Source organism: Carcharhinus amblyrhynchos, chromosome 1 (assembly GCF_965287045.1).
Source record: "Carcharhinus amblyrhynchos chromosome 1, sCarAmb.v2.hapA, whole genome shotgun sequence".
Lineage (NCBI taxonomy): Eukaryota > Metazoa > Chordata > Chondrichthyes > Carcharhiniformes > Carcharhinidae > Carcharhinus > Carcharhinus amblyrhynchos.
The window spans coordinates 81015105-81035532 of record NC_137324.1 but is presented as its reverse complement, the minus strand read 5'-3'; the positions used below and the strand labels follow the sequence as shown (position 1 = coordinate 81035532).

The 20428-nt window shown below is 39.5% G+C and overlaps 1 protein-coding gene across 12 annotated transcripts in view; it reads right to left on the bottom strand.

Annotated features, from left to right (window-relative positions):
- Window positions 1-20428, bottom strand: part of fryl (furry homolog, like) — a 474495-nt gene that overhangs the window by 220187 nt on the left and 233880 nt on the right. For 8 of the 12 annotated variants that reach the window (XR_013886541.1, XM_080187850.1, XM_080187842.1 and 5 more), the window contains 5 exons: window positions 18887-19055; window positions 9383-9475; window positions 6814-6912; window positions 2259-2360; window positions 1154-1198 (listed from right to left, as the gene is read on the bottom strand). Coding sequence is in view for 11 of the 12 variants with exons in the window: in XM_080187850.1 (XP_080043976.1) it covers window positions 1154-1198; window positions 2259-2360; window positions 6814-6912; window positions 9383-9475; window positions 18887-19055 (508 nt within the window). In the remaining variant the exon portion in view is untranslated. The remainder of the gene's footprint in view (window positions 1-1153; window positions 1199-2258; window positions 2361-6813; window positions 6913-9382; window positions 9476-18886; window positions 19056-20428) is intronic. The other 4 variants (XM_080187825.1, XM_080187834.1, XM_080187887.1 and 1 more) reach the window with 1 other exon arrangement.

The window sequence follows — 20428 nt, the reverse complement described above, 5'->3', positions numbered from 1 at the left end:
CATATGACTGAAGAGTCATTTACAATACAAGTTTAAATAAAAAGCTTATCGAGCAAAGTCAAAGGCAGGACTCAAGCCAACACTGAAATTAGAAGTTTTAAGAGTAGAAGTGGAATTTTCAGATCAGCTATGATCTTAGTGAATGGCAAAGCAGGCTCTATGGAACAAATAGCCTACTTCTATTTCTTATGTATTTCAATGTACCTACTCCTGTTTTGATTTGTACACTGTGAATCTACTACTACTTTCATAATTACTGGGCCGTTTCCCACTAGTCTCTTCCACATGCATACTACTTCAGTATGTCACACACTAATATCCACCCAGATTTTTGCAAGACAAGCAATTCACCTCCTGACCCACAATGTCTATCCACCATCTTAAGGCACAAATCAAAAGTCTCATGTTATATTCCCCCCTTCCTATCAAGAGTCTTTAAGAATTTAGTGATAGATTTGGGATTAGTTTTTGTTTTATTCACAGAATGTGGGATTCATTGGCAAAGCATAAACCTCCATCCCCAATTATCTCTCAAGCATTCAGTTAAATTTAGCATAGTTTATGATAAAGGACAGAGGAAGTCCATGTTTAAAATGTTGCAAAACTTTAAAAGGAAATCAAACATCAAGTAGTTTAATGTCATAGTCTTAACTGTCCAGCCGTGTGTGTAAAATAAACCTACCCTCTTAGTTTAACTTATGTCAAGTTTGCTTTTGGGTTATTAATAGGGGATTGGATGACTCCAAGAAAAGACTTAGGGAAAATACGCCACCATTTATAAAAGGGGAAATCAAAAATCAAAAACACCTGTTCACAGACAGGTGGCAAGAAGAGAAATCCTCCCCTTGTCCTTAATAACATTAACAATCTATTTTGGTACATATTATTGAACTACTAATATAGTTTTATTCAGTTTCACTATTCTTGTTATGCTTGAAGCAATGGTGAAGACTTTACCAGGTCACTCCACACAATTAAATGTGAGGCCATCCTCACGGAAGATTAACAGGTATAATGCAATCACTGCAATTTAATGAAGATTAGTTTGCAGCAGATTGCAAAAAAAACCTGTGTGAAGATATATTTATATATCATCTGTTTATTACCAACTTTCTAGACTTTATCTGTGTGAAAACTTGACATGCATACTCACCTGCAGAGTTTCTATTTGCTTTCTGATAGTGTTGTTAGATGGCATCTGAATAAAGCAATGCAAGACAGCAAAACATAAACAAGCATGAGAATGGGATGTCCATGCGTGTTAGATGGGGAACAAAGCACAAACATAAATTCTTAATGGCATTTGATGAACTAATGCAAGTACAACATACAGCAATGTGAACAGCTCATGTTAAACATAACAAAAAGCACTGCAATGCACTGCTAGCATTATAACTTGATGTTAAACTGGAATGTTTAAAATAAAATCTTTGGAAGACAGGACTTAAACAATGAAACATGCTATGAACATCATAAGCATTTTTTCCTTTGAGAGGATTTTTTGATGCTGGATATAAGCAGAAATTAAGATGTAATTGAGTTAGTAGGGAATTCAGCAAGACAGAACGATACAGAATATACATCTATAGCCACAGGAGCACCTAGAATAAATGCAATGATATTCATGCATAAAGGGTTTCTGAAGGAAACTAATGTCTGAAATTCACAGCAAAAACCAGTTCTAACCATTCAGGTTATTTAAGTAGCAGTAATACTCAAGTCCAAAACAAATTTAATGGGAACAAAAATAAGTACAGTAAACAATATGGTACATTAAAGAAGAAATAAACAATACTCTCAGGGGCCAAAATTTAGGTTAGTTGCTAATCCAGTGGTGCTACTTCAATTTTGAAGTTCAAAGTAGCAGTGAGTAAATAGAAAATCAAAGAGGACAAAATTATCTCTGATTCTTATTTTGTCCTGTTATTTGTGGCTTATTGGAAAAATAAAGAAGACGTGGTCAAATATAATCATCTTTGGCTAAAAGCAAAAGGACAGAGGAAAATGAGATAAAGAGATGTTACAATTAAAGCACTTTTAAAATTACACCTTTCATATGATTACAGCATTTGAACCAGAAACTTGCACCCAAAGATCAGCAGGTTTCTTAGCGTGATAGTCTTGATCCATCAAATCAAAAAACATTGTGACCCAATCATCAAGAATTAATCTCATTTTGCAGATGACTTTTATTAAGGAATCTGTAGTTTCTCTGTTTTTCTTGGTCAAATGGATCTTGCTCATTGTGTAGTCCTTACCTTTAAATGAGACAGACAATTCTGAAGGAATATGTGCCAGTTGTTGAGAAAGAACTGTTTTTGACTGACGCAAAGCAGGCAGGTAACCAATGGGTAAAGGGCCTGAGAAGACAGACAAAAATAATGACAACAGTTATGAAAGAGCATACACAGATACTGCACAATTATCCAAGAGGCAACCAGCAGAAGTTAGGCGGGGATCAAAATTTGGAGTTTTACTGGTCAATTATGAAGTTTACTCAGTCATGCCAACTCTTACAAATGAATCAGGAAACTTGCAAGTTCTGGGTAAAACTGCAACTCTTTTGTGATCTTGCAAAAGGTTTCCAAAATCTCAGGATTCTCTGAATGCAACCATTGAAAGGTAATGTGAGATTGAAGTAGAGATGGGAAGTTGGTGGCAGCTGTGTACAAGAACTTACAACGGTGCGCAAGATGGAGGCGTCTATGAGGATGTGTCCAGGGCGGTGGATAGAGGAGAGCCAGTGGATGTGGTCTTTCTTGATTTTCAGAAGGCGTTTGACAAGGTACCTCACAAGAGGTTACTGCAGAAGGTAAAGGGGCATGGAGTTGGGGGTAGGGTGTTAGCGTGGATAGAGGATTGGTTGTCAAATAGGAGACAGAGAGTGGGGGTTAATGGGTGCTATTTGGATTGGCAGTTGGTGACTAGTGGAGTGCCCCAGGGGTCGGTGCTGGGGCCTCAGCTATTTACCATTTATATAGATGATCTGGAGGAGGGAACCGAGTGTATGGTGTCGAAATTTTGGTGGAACGGCAAATTGTGCGGAGGGTGTGGAGAGTCTGCAGAAGGATCTAGATAGGCTGGGTGAATGGGCCAGGAAATGGCAAATGGAATTTAATGTTGGCAAGTGCGAGGTGGTCCACTTTCGTAGGAAGAATGGTAGGAAGGACTATTATTTACGGGGCGAAAAACTGCAGCAGGCGACAGTGCAGAGGGACCTCGGGGTCCTTGTGCATGAGTCGCAAAAACCCAGCTTGCAGGTGCAGCAGGTGGTCAGGAAGGCGAATGGGATGCTGGCCTTCATAGCGAGGGGGATTGAATATAAAAGTAGGGAGGTCTTGCTGCAGCTGTATAGGGCATTGGTGAGGCCGCAGCTGGAGTACCATGTGCAGTTTTGGTCGCCACACTTACGCAAGGATATTTTGGCCTTGGAGGGAGTGCAGAGGAGGTTTACTAGGCTGATGCCGGAGTTGAGGGGGTTGAGCTATGAGGAGAGGCTGAATAAACTAGGCTTGTACTCGTTAGAGTTTAGAAGAATGAGGGGAGATCTCATTGAGACGTATAAGATGATGAATGGGATGGATAGAATAGAGGTGGAGAGGCTCTTCCTGCTCAGAAAGGACAGTAGGACTAGGGGGCACAGCCTCAAGATAAAGGGGGGGCGGTTTAGAACGGAGTTGAGGAGAAACTTCTTCACTCAAAGGGTGGTGAATCTCTGGAATTCTCTGCCCGTTGAGGTGGTGGAGGCTGCCTCACTAAATATTTTTATGAAGCGGGTTGATGGGTTTTTGATAAGCGAGGGGATTAAGAGTTATGGGGAGGGGGCAGGAATGTGGAACTGAGCCACGACAGATCAGCCATGATCTTATTGAATGGCGGGGCAGGCTCGAAGGGCTGGATGGCCTACTCCTGCTCCTATTTCTTATGTTCTTATGTTTCTTAAGAATGCAAGAGTGACAGTTCCCTCAGGTTTTCTCGCCTCCTCTTCTGACGGCAATGCCTCATTCTATAATGGGTTCCACGGGTGTTGGAAATCTGGTAACTTCCCCAATATCCGATTTTCCTTGCATCTGCTAGATATTGAGTATGACTGGTATGGTACTTGGTAAGGTTTCTCTCCATAGTTTTTCACTTGGGAATTTTCACACAAGATGCACAATGAGTGAAGTTGGTGGTGTCATTAATTTTAAAAGTCCAGCAGATTTTTCTTAAATGAATCCTTCGTGGGCACGAATTTTGAGGTTTGTGGAAGCCTGTTCATCCCTAATTTGCCACTTGATTTGACAGCATATCAGACACGAGCTGTTTGCAGGTATTACTGAATAATAAGCAATAGCAAGAATCCTGGATTATATTTTCTCTCTCTCCCTCCTCTATTTCTGTAATTAACCATAGTCCACAATGGTCCTGAGACCTCCATGTAGAGGGGTTACATTTTGGTCTCGCAACATGCAGGAAAGGATAAGATTTTTAAAAAGTTACATTAGATTGTGAGAGCTCAAAAATGCCTGAATATTTGGAATTAAAAACATTAAGAAAGCAGACAGGGCATAAAAACATATGCAAGTAACATCAAGTGTAACCCAAATATGTTGCATAAATACACAAAGAGCAAGACAATAACTAAGGAAAGAGTAGTAGGGTCTATTAAATAACTAAAAAAGGCAAACTGTGCATGGCGGCAAAGACATACAAATGGTTCTTAATAAACACTGTGCTTATCTTCACAAAACAAATGATGGTGCTAACGTTGTAGTTAGGGAGAATGAGTGTGAAATCCTGAATGGGATAAATATTGTGATAGATGAAATGTTAAGATGCTTAGCATCTAATGAAAGTTGATGAGTTGCCAGGCCTAGATAAAAATTTATCTGAGTCTGCTGAGAGAAGCAAGGAAGGAAACTAAGAGTCTCTGACCATCATTTTCCAATCCTCTTTGGCTACAGGTGTGATGCTGGAAACTTGCCAGCACATCTTTTTTTAAGAAAGGGGGAATAAGATGGAGAGACTAACACAGGCCTTACCATGGTGGTGTGAAATAATTAGAAAAATAGATAGGATAAACCCTCACTAGAAAGACACAGATTAATTAAAATCAGGCAGTGTGGATTTATTGAAGAATTGTCGCGTCTGATTATCCTGATTGAGGGTAGCATGGCTGGTGTAATTTACATGGACTTTAGCAAGGCTTCAGAAGTCCCACATGGCAGGCTGGTATGAAAAATAAAATCCATGGGATCCCAGAGAATGTGGCAAATTGGAACCAAATGTTGACTCAGTGACAGGAAGCAAATCGTCGATGATGGTTTTGCGACTTGAAAGCCATTTCCAGTGAGAATCTGGAAGGCTCAGCAATGGGCCCTTTGCTTTCCTTGTTGTACATCAATGATTTAAACTTAACTATAGGGGGCATAATTAAGAAGTTTACAGATGATACAGAAAATGGTTGATAGCAAAAGATTTGCAGAATGAAGTCAATGGATTGACAAGCAGAGAAGTGGCAAACAGAATTCAGTCTTGTGAAATGTACAGGGATACATTTGGGAAAGATAACAAATCAGGGAGTTATAGAATAAATGGCAGGATACTGAGAAATGAGGAGCAGAACGACCATGGAGGTAGCAGAACACATAGATACGGGAGTTAGTGCTTAAGAAGATATACAGTATATTTTCCTTCATTATCTGTTGCATCAATATAGTAGTAGAGAGGTAGTGTTAACATTGCATAAGACGCTTTATAGGCTCCAGCTCAGGTGCTACGTATAGTTCTGATGACCATGTTAAAGGCAGGATGTGATTGGACTACAGGGGTGATTTGAAAGGGTGTTGCCAGGTATAAGGAGCTTTATCTCTGAGGAAAGATTGGATAAACGCAAGTCGTTTTCTTTGAAACAGGAGGATGAGAGGAGATTCATTTATATAAAATAAGGAGAAGAATTAAAATGGATAGGAAGGAGTTATTTCCCTTAGCAGAAGCTGCTCTGATTCCTTGAGAAGGGTCCAGCGTGGTTTTCTCCTGTGTATTGTAGCTGGATTTCTTCTTTGATGAAGCTGAGGGTTCCCTCCCTGTTAATCTATGTGAAGTTATACAAAATATTTGAAGGCATTGCTGTGATTGAGGGATTGTGCTAGGATCACATTTCTTTTTGAATTAGAATTTTATTTAAATTAAGAGTTTGCCATGGATTTGTAAATATGGTATAGCAAATGTCTGCAAATATCAAGCCACAAAATAAACACTTGGCGGCCTTCTATGATTAGGTCAGGTTCCAACTGAACTCAAGTCTTCAGATTTATGACTAGCAAAGAACGACATTCAAGCATCATCTGTTATTTGATACTGCATAGCGCCAAAACATTAAAAATTTCTCCAATTAGGCAATCAAGGATTAGATTAGTATGACACTAGTAGAGATGTCAACATTGTGAAATACAAAGAGTAAGTCTCATCATCATAAATCTCACAAATGATAAGGCAGATTGAAGTTCCATTTACACGTATGGAGTTGTGTCTGTTTTAAATACAAGAACTATGCAAATCAAAATAGTTTCAATTTAAAATTAAATTAAAAAAAAACAAAAACATTAACCAAATGCTTGGCAAATCTAGCCATCACATTCTCATGCCACCCAATGTGAGATCAAGTTTGGGTGTAGGATTTGTCAAGGTACTTCTACTGGGGTTATTAGTCTGAGCTGCTGTACATAGCTTTATAAAAAGTAAAAGATGTACTTTCAAATGGAAAGATAAAATAATACAGAAAAGCAAAATTCACATTGAACACAAACATGACAATTTAAAAGCACTTACCAATGAATGTTTTTTTCTTGATGAAAGCTCAAAGGTGGTCTGATAGAGCATCTCTACAAAATTTTTCAGACATGGCACATTCACTTCATTTTTAACAGCCTAGACAACCAAGTTTGGTGAGATTAGTGCAGTATCTAAATACTAGGTTCAATAATTTTTTAATTTTAATTAAGCTGAGCCGGCAAGACTTGCATTTGCTGCCCATTCCTATATGTCCTCAAGGAGGTGGTGGTAAGTTGCTCATTTTTTCTTACTTTACATTGACGTCACCAATCTTTTCTGATTCTAAACAGTCTCCGCGTATTGTAACTTCAAAATTGTGCCATCCTAGAGATTCATGGCATCTCTGTAACCAATATTACCTTGTCCCCTCACAGATCATATTGTTATAAGCTTGTACAGATTTGTCCCATCATTACAGACTGTCCTATCTTTGTTAATGCTGCAACTGCACATACTTAGCACAAAATGTGACAAGTCATGGCTTTAAGAATGCTTCAGACATTTTGCATCCTGTCTGACACTGCTGCAATTTGAAAGTGTAGTTCTCAGAACATGGATAGCATTCAGAAAGCTGCATCAATCCCTTGCTGCTCTGAAAGATGGTGCTGGATCTTGTACCTGAAACATTACAGCACTTGTTTGCGATGGATGTATAAAATCTATTTCAAGCTTTCACCCTGCATTCACGTCTGGATTTACAGTCAATAGGATCTGGTCAAACACAAACTAGTGTTGGCGGCCAAGTAATTGGCAAGTAAGTCCTGAACAACTGAGAAGACAACCAAATCTTTGTAATTAATTGTTATGAGAGCCGTACTATTTTATTAATTGGAAAACCTCTGTTTTAAAACAAAAAGAGTCCTTTAAGTTAATTCTCAAAAGTAGTTGCCCTATTTTATTTTTAAATTCTGGAAATCTTAGATGATAATGAAATCGCAATGTTCAGGGTAAGTATAGCTAATGCACTCAACTGCAAGTCTCTGCCCAGCTTAGGTGCACAGCACATTGTACATGAACATTCCTGTTAATTTTGCTAGATGGCCTTTGATCTTCACTAATAAGCTACGGTAATTATCCTACAATAGCTTGTACCTTACCAAGGTGTTAGTTAATACAATCATGCCACTGATCTTTGCCGAATGACACAGCATTCTTGCGATCCCTAATATCAACAATCTGTTTCAAGTACACTCAGTTTAAAGAACTTTTCCAAAATTTAATCATCATGCACTAAGCTTCTGATTGCATGTCTATTATACAATCAGATTCAAAACCACAAGCCCTTCAATTATGTATGGATCAAGTTTGAATCCTTCTGATTCTTTGACAATAAAATCATATTTCAGTATTGCTGAAAAATTACACATGCTAGCTAAGCTTCTCGTCTCACTCATCAGGATAATTTGCAAGAAATTATCAAACTGAAATAGAGGAACAATGGTTGGCAAGCAGAGTCTGCTCGGTGCAGGTGCGGCATGGAGACTGCAGCATCAAGCAGTTAGCTGCCCAGCCTTCTTCAAATCCACATTGGGCAAACTGACTCTGATTGGTCATGGCATTGCCCTGGGGAATGAATGTTCCCTAAGCTTTTGTTTAGATGAAGAAGGTTTAAAGTATGGGCATGTCCCTTCTGTCTGCTAAGAACAAGGTACTGTTTTTGAACATATGTAGCTTTTTACATGCGTAAGTGAGCCCATCTGACTTATCTTAAATTACTTTCCAATGTAATTCTTAGCACAATCAGGATTGTTTAACAGGCGTAGTCCAATCATAGAATCACATCTAATATTGGACAATATGTTTTGAGTTATGCAAGCACAGCTGAAGGTACATGCTGTGTGGTATGATCTGGCAATCATTGGGACATATGGCCTGTCGACCTGGCATCATACTGCCACTATAATTCATACACCACATTTTCATTTGTGTGATAGGCAGAACATCTTTTCAGCTTGACCAACATCCTGTTAGTGGAGAATACCATTTGTGCTACTGCATTGTAACAATGTGCAATGGCTAGTTCAAAACTTTGAGACACCTTCCATTAGGGATAATCAAAGATAGACTGGGCACTTTTCAGGACCAAAAGCTTAGATAGCAGATGCATCTTCCCAGTAGTACTCATTTTCTGTACTACTAAACAACTATTAATGATATTTTAATCTTTACAGAGAATGCTTATCTCATGATTCATTCAATGATTACGGCCAAATCGCATTTTCTTTTGTAAATTGTTAATTATAAGGTCTGCAGTGACAAATTATGTTTCATAGAATTGAAAAGTTACACACTATTTAACCAAGCTGAGCTCATGAGTATATTGAGAACCAATAAATGATATTTGATTAAAAAGTTTAAAGTCAATCATTTGAATATTATTTCCAATCTTACTTTTCCATTTCTGACAGATATTTGCCCTAAAATTACCAATGTTCCTTCCTACAAGACTAAACATGAACATAGCTGCATAACAACAAAGCTTTTGAAAAATATGCGGGGCAATAGCATTCGTCGGTTGTGCATTATCCATTTCTCCTTATAAAATATTAGAATTGAAAATACTTACAGCAGCTACAGGAATTAGAATTTCCACAAAGAGTCCAGCAAGTGCATGTTTTATGTCCTTATCTTTCACTTCATGGAAATACTGGGCACATTCCTGTAGAAAATAAGTAGTTAAAAATTTCTGAATCCCATAACAAAAACCCCAAAACAAACAAACACTGGCTTCCGAGAGAGATTAGTTCATAAAACTCTATCCTATTGAAATGAATGATGATTCAAAAGCAGAAAGTGGCAGTGAAACCTTCCTTAGTTCAGTGAAAGAATGCACAAAATCTCTGGATGGATGAAGATCCCAAATTAGCAGGGTTATGATAATAGACCAAAAAATAAATTTATATTTAAAAATATCACCATGCAGCAAAGCTTGTTGGAACTCCAACATACACTGTCATAGTAAAGAGGATATATGTTCTACTATTCCTCAGTTGGCCAGTGTGTAGGTCAGGCTCTTTCTCATCAGAAGCAAATTACAGAATGAGACATCACCACATCAATCTTGAACACTAGCAATGCTGCAGATCAGAAACAGATCTTCAACCCTAAGTCTATTTGGCATTTTTCATCATGAGCCAACTAGTCTAATCCCACCTTTCTACATACTCCCCATATTTTTAAACGTTTCTCTTTTTCGAACTGACTATATAATTAGCTTTTAAAAATATTTATAGATTCTGCCTCAACAAAGATGCACAGCAGAGAATTCCAGATTCTAATTACCTTCTGAAACAAAATACTTTCTAATTTCTCATTTTTTCATTGTTTCACTTGCGCCCTTTCATTACTGCCTAACTAATTTCCAGAAACAATCACTATTTATCTTCTTGCCTTGAAGATGTTTATATATGCCAGTGGTTTTGCAACAGGGTGATGTTTTGTGTCGCGTGCAGTTGCAGAATCCACTGCCACTAGTGAGCTTACTATGGAAAAAGTCAATGGTGTAAGTCTCCTGCCAGAAAACAGTAATTATGGCGCTGAGTGTTGAGTCTCCACATGTGATCAGAATCAACAGCACACTACAGGAACCAAATTCTGTTCCCTTGGATTATGGTGACAAACAACCGTGAGCCAAAGAGCTCAACGCATGAATTGGCAAAGTAGCATCAACTTTGCCCGACTAACCAAATGAGAAGGGAGAAACAACAAACTGACCCACAGGACCAAGTTGCTTATCTACAAGGCCTGTATGCTCAGCACATTGCAGTATGGCAGTAAATTCTGAACAATTTACACCTATCAAGAACAGAGGCTTAATATTTTCCATATGTCACAGAGTCATAGAGGTTTACAGCATGGAAACAGGCCCTTCGGTCCAACTTGTCCCTACCACCCTTATTTTTTTTTAAAACCCCTATGCTAATCCCAATTGCCTGCATTTGGCCCATATCCCTCTATACCCATCTTACTCATGTAACTATCTAAATGCTTTTTAAAAGATAAAATTGTACCCAACTCTACTACTACCTCTGGTAGCTTGTTCCAGACACTCACCACCCTCTGTGTGAAGAAATTGTCCCTCTGGACACTTTTGTACCTCTCCCGTCTCACCTTAAACCTATGCCCTCTAGTTTTAGACTCCCCTACCTTTGGAAAAAGATATTGACTATCTACCTTGTCTATGCCCCTCATTATTTTGTAGACCTCTTATAAGGTCACCCCTCAGCCTCCTATGCTCCAGGGAAAAAAGTCCCAGTCTATCCAGCCTCTGCTTATAGCTCAATCCATCAAGTCCCGGTAACATCCTAGTAAATCTTTTATGCATCCTTTCTAGTTTAATAATATCCTTGGCTTCACACAAAGACAAAGTCACCTTTCTTGGGCAAAAATGCCAAGCATTCTAGGGTTAATGATGAAAAGAAGGCCTCACTTGTATACAGGGTAGAGGATGGCTTCAACCCCAAGGATATGCTATACAGGTAAGTGGCCCGTGCCCAGAGACCAGCACAATCACAAAAATTTACAGCACAAGAGGAGGTCATTGTGTCTGCACTAACTCTCCAAATAAGCACTTCACTTCATGCCATTCTCCTGCCTTTTCTCCATAACCTTGCACATTCTTCCTCCTCAATTAACCGCCTAATTTCCATGCGAAAGCGAAAATTGAATCCATCTCCACCACACTCTCAGGCAATAAATTCCTGAACCACTCACTACAGCAAAGTTTTTTCTCATATAGTTTTTACTTCTTTTGCTAATTACTTTAAATCGGTGGCCTCTCATTTCAATCCTTTGACATGTGGGAACAGTTTCGCCAAATCTCTTGATTTTGAATACTTCTATTAGATCTCCTCGTGGCATTCTCCTCCAAAGAAAAAAGTCTTAACCTCTCCAATCTAACTTCACAATTGAAGTCCCTCATCCCTGGAAGTTGATGGAGAATATCTGTTGGTGGAACCTTTTTGTTTGTAATGAACATGACATGGCAATTTTTGACATTGAATGCCAACTCCCAATGGTTGTCATTTTTTGCAATCAAAGTTCTGACGCAGGGCTATCCTAACTTGAAACACTGGCTCTATTCTTTCTGCACAGATGTTGTCAGATCTGCTGAGATTTTCCAGAAGATATATGACTAACAAATATTGTATGCCCAATTAAATTAAATAAATCCACTACCTTTCTGACTGGCATGGCTCACACATTCATTGCTTGAATGAATATAAATACACTGTTATTTGTTTTCTACAATTTCTCATCTTCTTAACACACTCCTTGCAAGAATGAGGTTTCTTGGATGGTGATAAACCACAGGTACCCACAAAAAAGAAACATCAAAAAGCTATTATGCTGTAGGGGCAACACAACTGACTCCAGCTTTCCTTGTCTCAGATCAAACTTTGTCAAGTCTACAAGGTCAGCAACTAATTAGATAAATTTAATGAGCTATCAGGGAATCAATGAATAATGAATCTGAAAAGGCGCAAACAAAGGAACTATTGTGGAAACAGACATTTCTTTGGCATCAGCTGTGGCTCAATTCATGTACCACTTGAATGTTTGAGCACAAAAATTAAGGCCAACACTCCAGTGTTGAACAAAGATGTCCAGTGACCTCACCATGGCAAGGAATGAACTTAGAAAGATAACATATTATGCTGAGAAAGCACTGCAAAGTACGCTTGTCCACAGGAATGGCCATCTGTCATATAGCCATTGACTTGTCTGGACCTGGATCAGACCATTGGCTGTAAGTGACATAAGAACATAAGAAATAGAAGCAGGAGTAGGCCATCTAGCCCTTCGAGCCTGCCCCGCCATTCAATAAGATCATGGCTGATCTGAAGTGGCTCAGTTCCACTTTCCCGCTTTCTCCCCATAACCCTTAATTCCCTTGCCTACCAAAAACCTATCCACCCGTGTCTTAAATATATTTAGCGAGGTCGCCTCTACCACATCAATGGGCAGAGAATTCCAGAGATTCACCACCCTTTGAGTGAAGAAGTTCCTCCTCAACTCCGTTCTAAACTGCCCCCTCCTTATCTTGAGGCTGTGCCCTCTAGTCCTGCTGTCCTTTCTGAGCAGGAAGAATCTCTCTACCTCTACCCTATCCATCCCCTTCATTATCTTATACATCTCTAAAAGATCCCCCCTCATCCTTCTAAACTCCAATGAGTACAAACCCAGTCTATTCAGCCTCTCTTCATAGTCCAACCCCCTCATCTCCGGTATCAGCCTAGTGAACCTCCTCTGCACTCCCTCCAAGGCCAAAATATCCTTGCGCAAGTGCGGCGACCAAAACTGCACACAGTACTCCAGCTGCGGCCTCACCAGTGCCCTGTACAGTTGCAGCAAGACCCTTGTAAGTAACCTGGTTAAACTGAATCTGCAGTTAGCAGGGTTACGATTTGGTTGTATGGCCCTAATTCTGTCATGGTGAAGACAAGACATGCATCATGTTCTTCATAGTATCAGAGACTCCTACACAGGAGGCCATTCAGCCCATCCAGTCCGCACCAACCACAATCCCACCCAGGCCCTATCCCCATAACCCTATGCATTTACCATAGCTAGTCGCCCTGACACTAAGGGGTAATTTAGCATGGCCAATCCACCTAACCCATACATCTTTGGAGTGTGGGAAGAAACTGGAGCATCCAGAGGAAACCCATGCAGACATGGGGAGAATGTTCAAACTTCACACAGGCAATGACCCAAGGCGGGAATCAAATCCAGGTCCCTGGCGTTGTGAGGCCAGCAGTACAAACCATGGTGCCACTTGTATAATACAACCCCAATCCAGGATGTCATCGAGAATGGTTTCACAGGATTGGCCTGCAAAGTGCTGCTCCATGCACTGCTGGAAATCCTTGCTGCCAGTGAAGATCCTATAGGGCATATGACTGGACCCTAGATTTCCTAACCCACAGACTGCAATCAGTAAGGACAGGCAACAGCATCTCTTCCGAGATTATCCTCAACACCGGTGCTCCACAAGGCTGTGTCCTCAGCCCCTTACTATATTCCTTATATACCTATGACTGGGTAGCCAAATTCCCCTCCAACTCAATCTTCAAGTTTGCTGATGACACCACCATAATAAGTTGGACCTCAAACAATGATGAGATGGTGTACAGGAAAAAGATAGAGAATCTGGTGAATTGGTGCGACGACAATAATCTCCAATCTTAGTAAAATGAAGTGGAAGACATGCCCCTGTCTACATCAAAAGGAGTGAACTAGAAATGGTCGAGAGCTTCAGGTTTCAAGTATCCAGATCATCAACAACCTGTTCTGATCTCCCAATGCCAACGCTATAGTTAAGAAAGCCCACCAATGCCTCTACTTTCTCAGGAGGCTAAAGAAATTCAGTATGTCACTACAACTCTCATCAACATTTACAGGTGCACTATAGACAACATTCTCTATGGTTGTATCACAACTTGGTATGGCTCCTGCTTTGTCCATGACTGCAAGAAACTACAAAGTGTCATGAACGAAGTCGGGTCCATCACGCAAACCAGCCTCCCATCCATTGACTCTGTCTAGACTTCCTGCTGCTTCAGAAAAGCAACTAGCATAATCAAGGACCCCACAAACCCAGACATACTCTCTTCCACCTTCTTTCATTGGGAAAAGGGTAAAAAAAAGTCTGAGGTCATGTACCAATCAACTCAACAACAGTTTCTTCCCTGCTGCGACTTCTGAATGGAACTACCTTTCTCTCCACTCTAACTATGACTGTAACACTACATTCTGCACCATCTTCTTTTCTTCTCTAGGAATGATATGCTTTGTCCATATAGTACGCAAGAAACAATACTTTTCACTGTTTACTAATACATGTGGCAATAACAAATAAATCAAATAAAAAAGAAAATGGTATTTCCCTACCAGTGACATTTTTTTTATTCATTTGTGGGGCATGGGTGTCACTGGCTGGCCTGCATTTGTTGCTCATCCTTAGTTGCCAGTGGGCAGTTGAGTGTTAACCACATTGCTGTGGCTCTGGAATCACATGTAGGCCAGATCCATAAGGACAGCAGATTTCCTTCTCTAAAGGACATTACTGAACCAGATGTTCATGTAGTAAGGTTAGAGGGTTCTTCATCCAGAAGGATTTGTCAGAACCCACATTTTGCATCCAAGATGCTGAAAACCATAACTTTGGGCATGTCAGCTATTACCTATTCAGCACCATCTAGATCAAAGCAGCCTGTTTGATTGCTACCCCTTCCACAAATATTAAATTCCTCTATCAACGATAAACAGTGGCAGCCATGTACATCTACAAGATGTACTGCAGCAACTCACCAAGGTTCCTGAGGCAGCAACTTCCAAACCCATGGTTACCAGCATCCAGAAGAGTGAGAATGGCAAATACCTGGGAGCATCACCACCTGGAACTTCTTGTCCAACCCACTCACCATCCCAACTTGAAAATATACGGGCGTTCTTTTCAACGTTAAATGCATGCTTGTCAAGTCTATTCTTCACTTGTCATAGATAGGGAAAGGGGGTCAATTTAAACTGCCCTAATTTCCCCACTTATTAACCATCCGTGAACAGAATGGTTTTTTTTAATTCTGATTTCCCCCTTTATAAATGGTGACATATTATCCCCAACCCTTAAATGTGGAGTGTTCCAATTCTCTAAGAACAATATATACAGCAAAATTGAGGCAACAAAGTAAAAAGGGCTGGTTTTTTTTTTAGACACGAACACATGTGAGAGGGGTTTTACAACATCTATCCAAAAAGGGAAAAGGAAGAGGGCTCAGGGTATGACAATAAAATACCAAGCAGGGTTTTACACGTGCCTAGAATTCAGAATCAGAAATTAACAAAAGGTTTATTGAGGGGAGTTTGACTGATTGTAGGGCGATTCGTCTCTCGAAGTGATACTTCCACAATGGGAGAAGGCAGCAGACAGCAAGTTAGTCTGGGAAGCATGAGTCTCAAGGTTCCAGCAATTTTGATGACAGCCACTTCTTTCTGCTGCCATCTGCTTGAGGATAGCTGTTATCTCGAGTTTTGTTTTCATGGAGATCAAAACCATAACTACTGGAGCTCAGTTCCACTGATTTTACAGAGCAGCTTGGAAAGGTAATGTGACATGCCTACCACTACTTCTCGTCGAGGTGAGACAAAGAAGGTTTGCTCCCATAACTGGGATGTTAAGATATTTCATTGCCATGATGTGGAGTTGCCAGTGTTGTACTAGGTTAGGCACAGGAACTTGTTGGACTTTAACCTGGTGTTGTGAGACTACTTACTGTTTCATTGCAGTCAAGATTCCTTTTGTTCCTGCAGACACTGTTTTTAGGCTGACTAAATGAAGCTCCCTGCTGGAACCTGTGTTAGAACAGTTAATGCTTAGGCCATTGACACCATTCTTGGAGATTAGGATCTACGAAGTATAATTACCAGCCTTTCATGGAAGCAGGGAGGCAATTTACATCTAGCAGTCTGTAAGCCAAGTTCTGTCTAGCAGACCGGAAGCATGAGTGCTGAAACCTTTGTGTAGGCAGTTAAAATCATGTCTTTACTGAACAAAAGAGATGTTTCCAAGAATAACTCCCCAGTCTCATGCAGTGGCCACAATAATCTGGCCTTTACTGACAGGTCTATTTAATTGGATTTTGTTTAGGAACAGGGAAGTCCTGAAAGAGTTCAGATCTCATAAATGTACATATGGAGGACACGGTGGCAGGGCACAGTGACACTGCTGCTTCACTGCGACAAGGACCTGGTTTCAATTCCAGCCTCGGGTGACTGTGTGACTGGCACATTCTCCCAGTGTCTGCGTGGGTTTTCTCCGGGTGCTGTGGTTTCCACCAACAGTCCAAAGATGTACAGGTTAAGTGGATTGGCCATGCTAAGTCAGCCCTTCATCTCAGGAGGATTAGCAGGGTAAATAGTTGGGGTTACAGGAATAAGACCCAAGTGCAGAATCGATGGGCCAAATGGCCTCCTTTTGCACTGTAAGGGTTCTATAATACTTTAGATTATGATAGGTGATTTCTACATATACTGTGTGGGTGTGTTTAGTAGCTGCTAGACATGACTGTATTAGATCATTATTTGTGTATATGTGTCTTTTCTTTATTGTACTACATAGTCTTTAATAAGTGTTACATTATGATTGGGCTGGTTACTGTTCTCACTGGACCTTGCATGTGACTCCTCACTGCATTCCTGTAAAAAAAATTATACATCACCACAAACCAGTGTTCCAGGTTGAGACACCCTTACAGATAACATCAGCCGGGTTCACGGTAATATTTTCCTTCATAATTTAAAAATTGGTAACTATAAATGGTGATCATGTAACAAGATTCAACTATATGTAATTCAATGTTTTATACAATTATGTAGGATAATATTCCAAATGGTACTCAGGTAATGAAAATTCAGCGTGATTTACTTAGAAAATGGTCTCCTATACTGTAAAGGTTCTATGATACTTTGGATTAAAAAAGGTAATTTCTACATATACTGTGTGGCTATAAAAAATAGCACACTGTAATGATTAATAATTTGGTCTCTAAACTTTCTTCAGTATTAAATGCTGCATGCTTGATTTCCCTTTTTAAAATACTATGCCCACATTTCTCAATGCATAAAATCAACGTAATTACAGAGCAATAGGTCACTATTTAGCATCCAACAAAATTTTAGTGATTAATGACTTTTGATATATTGTCCACTTTGCAAATGAAGGTGCCTGTGGTATTTTGGCTGGTTTTATGTTTGTTGCTTCTGAAAAGCAAAACAAATTCTTTTGCCAAAGGCCTTATTTCACTTGACTGCAATAAAAATTAAAAAATAGCACATTGTAATGATCAATAATTGTTCTCTTCACTACTATAATTCATAGTCTTCAGAAGACAATTCTGCTATTATAAACTAAAAAGGTGCAACATTATTAACTACACAAAAATGCTGATGGACCAGACAAGTGACAGAACATCTATGAAACCTGAAAATAAGATTGAATTTTGTGATCAATGGCGAATGACTCATTGAACTTGCAACTCCACACACACAGACTTTGTGTGATTTTGCACCACAATTTATGGTGGTAAGCAATCTATTTGAGCATGGCAACCTCAAGGGAACTGAAACCTGGTGAACAAGGCAAACAACTGTGTATCTTCACTCAACAGACTGAAGAAATGGTTAATTAGATGAACAGTCTAAACTATGATGCACAAGTTAAAGTTAGTTAATTTAATGTCAAATCATACACAGAAAGAAAAATAAAGTGATGGAAGAAAACTGGGATTAGGAAAGTGAGGTATAAGAAATAGAAAGAAAGGGAAAGAAAATGATCATTTTTACTTTTAAATCAACAATGATTAAAATCCATTGATTAAACTGTCACATTTGTAAATTAATTAACATAGTTAATTTTTAGTGACATATTGTTTGGCAGTAATTAAAGTATTACTACATTGTTATAAATCTACCTAAATTAAAAATGACACACCTAAACTTTTCCTGGTGAGTTTAGTAGGTACTTAAGTAGCACAATTGCATGCTCTTCCATGTATTTGATAACCAAGTCTCTTAATGAGACATTGTTGCTGCTGAGCTTTTAGGAAAGCAAAGCAACCTAAAAACAAAAATCAATAAGTTGCTACAAACTATGCATACGCGATTGCTGGAAACTGTTGTCCAATTTATACCTTGGTAACAAGTGAGTGCTGAGAGCCTCACCATTATTTTCTTAAAACAGTTAGTACCTATGCAGCACCTATATTGTAAGAGAATGTATTTTTGTTTCCCATATTTTTTCATGTATTATCCACTTCCTCTTTTTATTTAGCTCATTTTCATGTTAAATTTGCTTTACGGTACAGTACATTGCATCATATGTTATAACAACTAGCTGTGCAACTAACTACTTTTGCTTCATTTGAAAGGCTAACTTTAAACAAATATGTATTATTTCTTCTCAAATGATAAAACTTGGAAACAATCAAAACTTTTGAATTTTGTGACAGGAGGAAATAGTCAATTAAAGTTTATATATAAAGTTATTGATAAAATAGAATGTCCACTTTACCTGCATAAACTGAAATGAAGCTTCAAAATCCTCCACAGGATACATTTTGACCCGGAAGAACTTCATTCCCATGATTAGACTGATGATGCTTTGCACTACATGAGGGCTCTGCTCTTTCTGACGCAGTTCCTTCAGTTCTGTCATGAACTTTTTTCTTACTGCCTGAAATCTAAAAAAAAATTGAAGAATTCATGCACTGCAGATCTTTAGAATTCAAGTATCAAAGTCTGCACAGAAGTAATTATTTTTCTTCTCTCTCGATACTCAAGTAATGAAACATGGACCGTATTCTCAAGATACTTAAAATTAAACAATCTCGGCATTTATTTTGGCCATATTGCAAATAAAGCTTTTTTCAATCACTTATTTGTTTCCTGTGCTCTATAAACACACTTAGATGCAACTTTTTGACCACTCCAGAATTACCTCATAAAACCTCGAAGGGCTAGATGGCCTACTCCTGCTCCCATTTCTTACATTCTTATGTTCTTAACCTACCGCAGGAAAAACACACTGATTCACACCTCAAAAGAAAAGACTGAACTAAATATTAGCAAATACATACATATTTTGGAGGCAGTATTCATCTCAATTTGGTACACAAAATTTCTTTACACGAAAACATGAAACTAATTTAGTAAAGGATCTAGATAGGCTGGGCGAATGGGCCAGGAAATGGCAAATGGAATTTAATGTTGGCAAGTGTGAGGTGGTCCACTTTGGTAGGAAGAATGGTAGGAAGGACTATTACTTACGTGGCGAAAAACTGCAGCAGGCGACGGTGCAGAGGGACCTCGGGGTCCTTGTGCATGAGTCGCAAAAACCCAGCTTGCAGGTGCAGCAGGTGGTCAGGAAGGCGAATGGGATGCTGGCCTTCATAGCGAGGGGGATTGAATATAAAAGTAGGGAGGTCTTGCTGCAGCTGTATAGGGCATTGGTGAGGCCGCAGCTGGAGTACTGTGTGCAGTTTTGGGCGCCGCACCTGCGCAAGGATATTTTGGCCCTGGAGGGAGTGCAGAGGAGGTTTACTAGGCTGATACCGGAGTTGAGGGGATTGAGCTATGAGGAGAGGCTGAATAAACTAGGCTTGTACTCGTTAGAGTTTAGAAGAATGAGGGGAGATCTCATTGAGACGTATAAGATGATGAATGGGATGGATAGGATAGAGGTGGAGAGACTCTTCCCGCTCAAAAAAGACAGTAGGACTAGGGGGCACAGCCTCAAGATAAAGGGGAGGCGGTTTAGAACGGAGTTGAGGAGGAACTTCTTCACTCAAAGGGTGGTGAATCTCTGGAATTCTCTGCCCGTTGAAGTGGTGGAGGCTGCCTCGCTAAATATTTTTAAGAAGCGGGTTGATGGGTTCTTGATAAGAGAGGGGATTAAGGGTTATGGGGAGAGGGCGGGAAAGTGGAACTGAGCCACGACAGATCAGCCATGATCTTATTGAATGGCGGGGCAGGCTCAAAGGGCTAGATGGCCTACTCCTGCTCCTATTTCTTATGTTCTTATGTTCTTATGTAAAAAGGTAATCTATTAACAACA